Source organism: Polypterus senegalus, chromosome 4 (genome assembly GCF_016835505.1).
Source record: "Polypterus senegalus isolate Bchr_013 chromosome 4, ASM1683550v1, whole genome shotgun sequence".
NCBI lineage: Eukaryota > Metazoa > Chordata > Cladistia > Polypteriformes > Polypteridae > Polypterus > Polypterus senegalus.
In genome coordinates this window covers 54,126,629-54,137,148 of record NC_053157.1, presented here as the reverse complement: position 1 = coordinate 54,137,148, position 10,520 = coordinate 54,126,629, and the positions used below count along the sequence as shown (strand labels likewise).

Here is a 10,520-nt window from a genome sequence, read left to right as displayed (position 1 = left end):
ACCCTCCAAACCACAAGTTACTATTCCACCCATCTACTACCCCTTCCTTATTTGCTATATATTTACTTTGATTTCTGTATGTCTAATAAATTTTCTCTGATGATGACTCCTCATAGGGGTTGAAAGCTACGATACGTGACTCATCTTCTCCAGTTGATGCTTTCTTGCTATACATACACACTGTGTATAAAGTATACACATATATTTAGTTCTTTTGTAAATTCAAGAAACTACAGGGTGAGCCAAAATGAAGTACCACAATTCAAATGTTTATTCTACAAAAATGCAACAAGATAAAATAAATTTCATTATGACACAAGAAAGGGTATACTATATAGATTTTTTTCACTGTGTTTTAAAAATGATGCCTTCAATGTGGTGGCCATCATTAGTGATACACTCTTCGAGATGCTGAAGAGCTCAGATGACTCGTTTGGCCATTTCAAAGGGAATAGTGGTGATTTCGTGGTGAATACCGTCCTTGAGGGCTTCAAGGTTTTGAGGTTGGTGCGTGTACACCTTCGACTTCAGATATCCCCACAAGAAGAAATTGCATGGAGCAAGATGAGGCGAATGTGAAGCCCACCTGACAGCCGTGCAGGGAGATCAGCTTCCCTGGAAACATTTCCCACAAAACTTGCATGGATATCTGTGCCATATGACCTATTGATCCATCCTGTTGAAACCACGCATCCACCACATCCATTTCTTCCAGTTGGGGCGGCAAAAAGTTCTCTAGAATTTCAATGTATCGTTCTGAAGTGACGGTAACTGCTGCTCCCCCCTCCTCAAATCTGCAATGGTGTACCAAACTGTAACACGCTCACTGTGCAGGGGTCTCTGATGAAGTTCGCAAGGGTTGGTTTCAGCCCAATAGCGAAAGTTTATCATATTTATGCAACCATTCAAATGACGATGGCATCTTGATGAACAGTTTGCAGAATGATCCTGCACAACTCTCTACGGCTCTCTCAGTCTCCCTCAGTGAGTTCCTGCTCTGCCATCATTTTGCATAGAAATTAATGTCCTCATGCAAAATCCTTCTCAAAGATGTGTTGGAAATGACTAAGGCAGAAGCATGTTTGCGCACTGAATGTCTAGGAGACAGCAAAATTGATGCCCTTACAGCTTGGAGGTTTTCTCGCCCTCATACAGTCTGAGGATGGCGTGGAGATTTTCTGTTCAATGTTGTACCCATCTGTCTAAGTTTAGCCACCCACTGAATTTGTGACGTCACCGTTAGGAGGAATGCTCAAGTGCGTTCGGAAGGCGCATTGCATAGTGATGATGGATTCATTGTTTTTGGAGAACACTTTGACAGCAAAAAGCATGGTGTGCATTGGACCAAGGCATGTTGCCGACTAATCGCCTTTTAAACGACCCCCACCCCAACCCACTCGGCTGCCTCTACCTTGCGCAATGACCTTGAGAAATGTAGTACTTCATTTTGTCTCACCCTGTAAATTATATCCTAGTTTAATTATCGTGCACTAAAATTTTTCTATAGTAATTAAAATTAACAAAAAATAAATGGATGCTACCAACATAAATCATTATACATAAAAACACTTGTGAACAGGAGCATCTTATTATTTTAAGCCCAATAAAATGAGGTTAAATCAAAAAACAATGAGAATACACAACTGACTATGGTTATATACATAAAAAAATATTTTCTTACCACTGTTTATCAAATGTGCATATTATTAAGATTATTTTACTGCATTATAAAGTCTTAATTTCTGATAAAATTGGGTATAATTAAAAATACTAATCATTATTATACAGTACCCTAGTACACTAGAAAAACTTACATCTGTAGAGGCTGTTAGAATTTTTGACAGAATGACTCTTGCCAGTCCATCCCTACTATAGTCTAACGTAGAAACAGTCAGCTTTAATAAGTGGTCCTGGTTCTTCAAAGAGCACAGATTAAGCAAACTAGGTTAGAAGAAAATACACAGAATTAAATATAAGAGTTTTAGAATTTCTCAAACAAAAAAAAATTAAAGAAGAAATCAACAATGTATTTACCATTGAAAGACGCTACACTTTTCAAGCATCTTGACTCCATGGGGATGAGAGGATAAAGTTCCCAAGAAAAGGAAATAATGTTGACAAAGTGTGTTAAGCAGACCATTGTTCTGAAGGCTGCGATCTGGTTTTACCCCTGAATAGGATGACAGCCATTGTACAATATCCTTTACAAAATCTTCAAGATACACCTGCCCATCCTAGAAGGGAATAAAAAAAGGTATCAGCTGAAAAAAAATAAATTTTCTAATATGTATGCCAGACATCTGCAAAGACTGAACTTCGTATCAAGGTGGATTAAAATGTATTAATAAAGCATAAGTATTAGTGAGAAGTGAATTTTAAATTCTCATTATTTTACTTATATGGCTGTTAACAAAGCACTGTTACGTTATAGCCAATATATATAAAAAGTTATAAAGCAAAAGTTGTGATACTGAGTACTTTAAAACTTTCAACACTTATTGATCTTTATGTTGAGATATGGTGTGCTGTAGAACACTAATTAAAGGTTCACTAACATGACTGTGTTTTTTTTCTCTTTACACATTCCCTTGCCAGTACATCCCTTGATTCAATGTCAGCTCCAAACTACAGCCTAGTATTTAAAGAGAATAGGGATGGATGCTGTCTGTAAGAGTAAGTCTTTTAAAGAGCTACTAAAGGCTTGCAACCTTGTAAACAAACAGGTGTGTACCCAATTCTAAAACTGATTTATGTGCTTTGGCTAGCAGTAATACACCGAGGAGATTTAAGACCATTTTATAGCAGTGCAATTATTGAGCCTAGACTAAAGTCAGGACAAGTTATCAATAGGCAAGCCAAGTCTAAAAGACATGGAGACAGAGAAAGGAAGTAAGAACTAGGAACTAAGAAAGGAAGTGTTTTGTGGCAGGTATGAAACAAATGGGAAAGCCAGCTATCTGGCAGACACCTCTAGGAGAGAGGGTGCAAATCCCAGTCCCAGTAACTGCATATGTGAAATACTCATCTTCTGTCCATATGTGTAGATTTTTCTCCCAGTACTCTAGTTTCTATTCCTCATCTCAAGGACGTGTACACTACGGTAGATTATTTTGATGACTAGAAGGCTGTTGTGCATAAGACAGTATGTATTTATGTGAATGTGCACTGTAATATACAGATACCTAGCACACAGGGATGTCCTGCTTTATGCTTGAGGCTGTATGGACAGACCCCAACAGCTGTATGGACTACAACAGAAAATAGATGGATGTTTATTTTGTGTTTTCCTAGTTGTGTAACTGCCCCTTGTAGACACTGCTGGTCTCTTTTCCTATATATACACTAAATGACCGCTTTATTAGGTATACTTATCTAATACCAAGAAGGACCCGTTATTTCTTCAAGAACAGCCTGATTCTTTGAGACATGGATTAAAAAAGGTGCCACAAACATTTTGAAATTTCTTAGGAATATTGGTCCATGCTGACTTGACAACGTCACATATTTTAGGCAGATTTTACAGCAAGAAATGAATACTGTGAACCTGCCATTCCATTTAATTCCCATGGTGCTTTATTTGACTGAGATCTAGGAACTATGTATGCCACTAGAGTAAACTGAAGTCACCGTCATCTTCCTAGAATAAGCTTTTGATGATAAATGGCTTGTGATATGGCCTATTTTTCTTCATGTATCCATTTGAAAAAGAGTAGTGTATGTCCACAGGGTAAACAATACTTAGTTATGCTACAGCATTTAAATAATGATCAGACATTAAGAAGCACAATGTGTATCTAGAAAATATTCTTCACACTATTTACACTACTATCACCACCTTGTACCATTGACACAAAGCAGGATGGATTCAGATTGTTTATGCCAAATTCTGATCACGCTATTTGTACATTTTCAGAAGTTGAAATTCATCAGACAAAGAGACATTTTCCAAAGGTCAATCATCCAGTATTAGTAATCATATGTTCTCAATGACAGGAGTGGAATGCTGAAGCTGTAGTCATCCATATAAAGGTCTGATGCTTTGTATATTCAATGATGTGCTGTTGCGCATCACTTGTAAAACTGTCACTTTGTTTGAGAAAGTCTGGCAATTCTCCTCTGACATTTCTAATTAACAAGGTGCTTTTGCCTATAGCTTTGCCACTCCGTTGATATATACATTTTTAAACAGAAATGTTGTCTGTAAATGTGAAAAACAATCTGTTTGTCAGATGAAGGAAATATTGTGTGCAGCACCAACAATCAGATCACGGTCAGAGCCGCTTAGATCACAAGTCTTACTTAATTTATTTCATAGCCATTTGCTAGATTTTCTCCAGTCGCCCTGTTTACCCCTCAAATCTAGGGGCTATTGGAGCAGACATTTTTAGGATGAGTTACTTTTCCTTGAGGCAATCCCTTTTAGTCTCCCTTTATGATACGCAAAAGAGAAGGAGACCTTTTTCTAACCCTGAGTTACAAAGGTGGTAGTCAAACTAAAACTAAATGAGTATATAAACCATGTCAGCAGGGTATGCTGTATATATTGGGTTACAGCCACATGACTTTTTTTGTGAAGGAAACTTAAAATGCAAGTTTTCCTAATAATATGTCTATTAAGTGTATTTACAAACACATTCACACAGTACTGATATAAACATATTATTGCTATAAAAACATCCTTAATAATCAATTGCATATTTACATATAGCCTGCTAAGTTTTATGAGTAAAGGTTGGTTTAACCAGACATACATTTACCTCATCTGATTCAAGAAGAAACTCAACAAACTGGCATCCCACAACAGTTAGCTGCTTAGATTTACTGTGATCCAGTTCTAAATTGGCATACAGTTTACTGCTGGGTTTGAAGAAATACAATAATCTCCTCACAAATCTGTAATAAAAATAAAAAATACAATTATATTTAAAGAAAATTATAAGAAAACACAGTATTCAAAATTAATCAATAGAACAATGCTTTATAAAAATGTACTCAATCCTACATAAGCAAGACTAAATCTGCATTTGTTGCAAAATTTTTTACTTTTTTAATTTAATATTATAATATAATAATTCCTTGAATAATGAAAAAATGGACAAAAACTAAATCTACTTTTTTGAGTTACCATCTGTTCCGGTACATCTCTCAAGATAGTGTGTACAAATAAAAAATTAAAAACTATCAAGTTTCATAATTGAACAATTTGGAAATCAAAATTAAAATTAAAGACTAAAATAGCACACTATGGATAATATGCTGATTTTAAAAATGAAAAGATTTTAAAAATAATAAATAATAAACCATGAAAAATACACATGTTCTATAGAGGAACCAGCATGAGTATTAGATAAATCACCTAAATATGAATATTTTCTTAACATTTCTCTTTTCAAAAATCACAAAGAAATTGATTAACTAAAATAAAAAACATTACCTGTGCATCTGTTCATCTTTGTTGTTACGGAGATTTATATTTGGCCACTGTAGTAAATAAATAAATATGATACATTTTCCATCTCTTTTTAACATTATATAAAAATATACACTATTATGCAGCACATTTAAAACCATATCCACTTTTTTCTCATTAAGGACATTCATATTAAAATTCATAATTCGGAAAAAGAAAAATTGTTACTGGCTGTATTTTATTATTTCACGTAAGAGAGAAAAATTGGGTAAATTCTATAGATTAATAGTGGAAGATAGCATAATTGCGATAACAAATTTGAAGAAAAACATCTATATGGATCCACCAATGAAAGTATAATGTAACAAAGATGCATAATTATGTTTTATGCACTGCAGCATAAAATATATAATGAAAAAAAATGTATACTGTTTTATTTGAAGGCCCACCTTAAGAATAGTTCCTATGAGGTCCCAGTTCCAGTCTAAATTCTGCTTGTGCACCAAGATATTACTGTCTCTGAGATGCATCATAAGTGCTTCCTCTGTATCCTGAAAAGAGAATACAACAGCAAGGCTTTGCTATCTACTTTTAAAATCATTACAATCATATTTATTTGTATTCAGATGCATTCACATAATAAAAACCTTTCATTCATTAATTCGTTCATTTGCTGAAGCTCCTTATTCCATTAAAGAGTGAAGGGGAGTCTACTTCTGCAACACACCCACAATCACAACTTTCTTCATGAAATGTTAATTTAAAGTCACCAATCAAACTAGGATAACACTGTTATTATACAATGCACCTTCATGCTTAATTCTATTTTAAAGTAATTACAAGTAAAACAGAACAAAGTGTTTTACAGAGATACAAGGTTATGTAGTCATAACCAGGTTCAGTAATGTGCTTTGAGTCACATGGTGTTTTGGCATGTGGCTTAATCTCTTGACAACATTGCCTTTGCCTTTATTTGTCAAATGACTCTGTCTGTGATTTATGGAAAAAATGCTTGCCCCAAGCAATGTTCATATGTCAATGCCACATTTTATTAAAGTTGTGGAATTTTAATACTAACAAAATAAACAAGCTGAGATCAAAGATAGGAGAGTTAATTTCTGAAACTGACCTTATGAACAATACATCACACAAAGCAAAAGCATCTGCTAGCTACTAAAACACAGAGTCTTGTACATTATAACAGATAAATAAGAATTTTCAGAAGCATTATACGCTCCACAAAAACAATATGTTCTTTTGCAATGAATAAGAAAATTATTCATTGCAAAAGAAATGAATAAATACTTCAATTCTTGAGCTCGTAACTGTTTTATTAATATTTACATACAGTCAGTTCTAATTATTCATGGCTGTTATATTCCTGAAAAACCCTGTGGATACAGAAACAAAGATGCTGAAGTATTGATCCTATGAGAAAAATAGGGTTAGGTTCTTTTGGGATGCCTGCTCAGGAGAGATGGGGTCGGGCAGATGTGCCAGCCAACCACCCCCACCCATCCATTAAGGCTCAGCAAACCTTGTTACAATATTAAGTTCCTCTATAATCAAGTGTGATCATCATCTACATGCTCTGCCAGAGGCCACAAGCAACCACAGAAGAGCTAACCTGAGGACTTCACTAAAACATCCAATCGGTAGTTGCAACGGGCATTTTGTTCAAAGGGCAGGGACTTAATCAGTGCAAGCTTATGACTAATACTTACTGGGAATTTCTCATTCGTAGTGGAACAATTGCAAGCCCCAGTACCCATCACAAATGGGATTCAGTGGCTTACCCGCACCTTTTTGTGGCAGGTAGACACACGTTGATGTATTTGGTGTAGTCCACGTGCAGCCTTGAACATCTAGATGCATCATATCTGTTATTGCTCAATCTCACTTTTCTCTCATGTGTGACCACCCTTTCTCAATTTTTTTTTCTGTTGACCATTGCCATTAATACAACTCCCGATATCAGTCCCCAACCCAATTCCACAGTCTGCAGCAAGAACTTAATCTCTAAACAGGTGCCATTAAACTGCAAGTGTCATGCAGCAGGTTATGCTTTCATAATAGTGGATGAATAAATATGCAGATAGTAAGGTTACTGTATTTTGATATGTTAAACTATAGAATAACAATCACACCAGAGGTTTACCTGCACATTTGCACATAAATTTAAAACTGCAAAACACATGATAGAGCCAAGAAAAAGATTTACATGGTCTTGGAAGTTTAAGAATTATTTACCTGAAGGAGAGTGGCCTGAATTTATGCAACCTAGAATGTCTATAGCTGCCTAAATATAATTTTATCTTTGTATCTTCATTTAAAATAATCTTATGTACTGTAGATTCCTCCTTTTCACCTTTCTGTGTGTGATGTTATTTTGGGATTACACGTTACTTAAATATCATTTTTATTATATTTATATTACTCAATAATATGTGCTTATTAAATATAACAGGAGAAATTAGCAGTAAAGCATATTCTCCTGTTTAATCTCTAGTAACAACTAATAGCAAGAGATAGGTCTTTATCACATATTTGCTTGGTGATAGATGATAACCATGTCAGAAGAGTGTTACTTGTTTTTCTCCTGGCCCAACTAATTAAATTTAAATGATTTTTTTTTTCTACAAGTGGACCTTCCAGGACTCCAGACTGACAAATATTGTCACAAATGCAACCAAAAATATACTTTGGTGATTATCATTTCCACTTTGAAATCACTGAATCTTTAAACTAATTATATTGTAACAGATGCAAAAGGACATATTTTTATTGTTGAGCATATATGCCATTAATATATGTGACAGTATGGGTTGGTGGGTTTCTTCTTGGAGATTCATGAGATGCATTTAGACTTGCATGTGAAAATATTTCTAACTGCACGTCGTGGCTGAAACTGTGGCTGTGTATTCCAAATGGTGAATTTCACGGAGAGGCTGGTTATGCTTTGTGCCAGAATGATGAACAAAGGGCTGAACGACTCATCAAAACATAAGGAAGAAATGCAAAACATGTGAAATTCATCTGGCCATTGTTTAAGTATCCTATTATAAAGATATTTGTGCCCATGGAATTCAGTTCTTCCTTCTGACTTGGGGCATGCAATTTTCACGGATCTCCTTGTGTTTATGCATCTTTGCAGGCCATTTCTTTTTTGATATAAAACATGCTCTGTGCAATGTGCCGGCCTGTCCGTGAGTAAACATGCACGTGCAGCCATCTACCCGCTGTCTACCTTATGCACAACAACGTTATGAAGTCTGTGTTTTAAGGTTGAAGGTATATTGCATGTTATTGTTGTATTACCAGGGTGCTCTGTGATTGATGGCTGATAGTAACCTTTGTTAAAATAGCATTGATAAATGTCACTTTGTTAGTTATTTTAGCCGTTTTGGCATGCAAACAATATGTTCTGTTACCAATAATTTCTTCAATGGGAGGGCATCAGCAAAGATACATGGAAAATTAGATTTAGTAAAATACAGTATTTATAATAGTATTAATTTTAAATAATAATTAATTAGTTGACACCCAAGAAATCTGTAAAAAGACATTTAAAAGACAATCGTTAAAATAAATGTACTAATCCATTTTCATGCCATATTTGGTGCTGTGCTCTTAAACATTTACTCAGGTAGTTTTTTTTTTGGTGAAAAAGAAGAGGGGAAAAAAAAAAAAAATTTCCATGGGAAAGTGAACATTGTGTTTAATAAGCCTATCAGGCAGTCTGCTATAACAAGTTCATATATACTGTTGCCCTCTGTCCCTTCCCCCAAGGTGGATGGATAGTTATTTCTACAGCTGAGACTTTGCTGTAGAAATGCATGCTCAGGTAAGATGCTTGCAAAATGAACACTGTATAGTTAACTGTTCAAAATGTCGTTTAAAAGGCTGTAGACAGTCTTCTATATCAATTTCATATTTAATGTGCCTCTCCATCCCACCCACTGAATGGGACACTCATTTCCATAGCTGAGCCACCGTCATTGAAATGCTCTTCTGTTTATAAAATGAACACTGGACTGCTAAAATTGAGTTAAACCTATTTAAAAAGTATCTACTGTCACTTTTTTCTTCACTGTGCCCATTTGTCCTATTCACTGGAAAAGACACTTCCCAGCTGAAGCAGAGCCCACCTTCTGCTGCTTACCAGTGAACACTAGACAGCTACAATTCTTCAAAATGTATTTTAAAAGGTTGTTGGCTCACTTCAAACAAGAGGAAAAGAAGAACAAATTACACTAGATGGCCCTCTGACACTAATTCAGAGCCTGAATAAAATACAGTTCTTAATGATTATACGTATATACCTGTAGTGTGAAAGTTATTATGAAAGTTACCCTAGACGGAAATAAAAGTACAAGGTAAATAAAACAGGATTAGGCAAACATAAAAGATTTAAAAATTAAGAGACCGAAAGATTAATATTTTACACATTTGCTTATTTGGCACCTAAATCAAAGCTATGGGCTCCTATTTTTTCCTTTTAGGAGTCACTGGCTCCTTAAGGTGAATTAATGTTTGGAGCACTGCATTCAAATGATTAATTAGTGTTTGTTTTTTGATTTTCATTTACCTTTAGGACAAAAATATCTTTTTGTACTCTTTGATATTGGTCTCTCTTGTAGTGTGCTGCCATTGATTTCTTAACAATATGGTCCAAGTAGAGGCTGTAGGGCTTTGGACCTCTCTTCTTCTTTTCATGGAAGCGTTTCAGGCAATTTACTGCAGCACTGGCTCGCCTAAGAAAAGATTGAACACTCTATGTGAATATTCAATTAATATAAAACTGGTTTATTATCAAAATATTAAAATGGAAATAAGCACAAAATAAAGCAGTCATATTAAAAATTGATAACAATTCTTTGTGTATCACATCCCCACTGAATGGATGTTGTTCTTATATTTTAACATGAACGAATGTACAAAACAAAAACATAGCGAGAGCATAGTGAAATTCTTGTTCCAGTAGTGATGTATAAATACAGTAAATAAATAAGTGTAGTAGAATGAAAGAAAGAAAACATAAATACAGTAAATAAGAGAAGAGAAAAAAATATGTACAGTATAATTACACATACTGTAAAACAGCAGGTAG

The 10,520-nt window shown here is 34.9% G+C and overlaps 1 protein-coding gene across 2 annotated transcripts in view; it reads right to left on the bottom strand.

Annotated features, from left to right (window-relative positions):
• LOC120527345 (rapamycin-insensitive companion of mTOR-like) overlaps nt 1-10,520 on the bottom strand; it is a 151,142-nt gene that overhangs the window by 42,612 nt on the left and 98,010 nt on the right. For both annotated transcript variants that reach the window (XM_039750640.1, XM_039750641.1), the window contains 6 exons: nt 9,999-10,164; nt 5,860-5,961; nt 5,435-5,481; nt 4,758-4,893; nt 2,035-2,234; nt 1,815-1,941 (listed from right to left, as the gene is read on the bottom strand). In XM_039750640.1, coding sequence (XP_039606574.1) covers nt 1,815-1,941; nt 2,035-2,234; nt 4,758-4,893; nt 5,435-5,481; nt 5,860-5,961; nt 9,999-10,164 — 778 coding nt within the window. The remainder of the gene's footprint in view (nt 1-1,814; nt 1,942-2,034; nt 2,235-4,757; nt 4,894-5,434; nt 5,482-5,859; nt 5,962-9,998; nt 10,165-10,520) is intronic.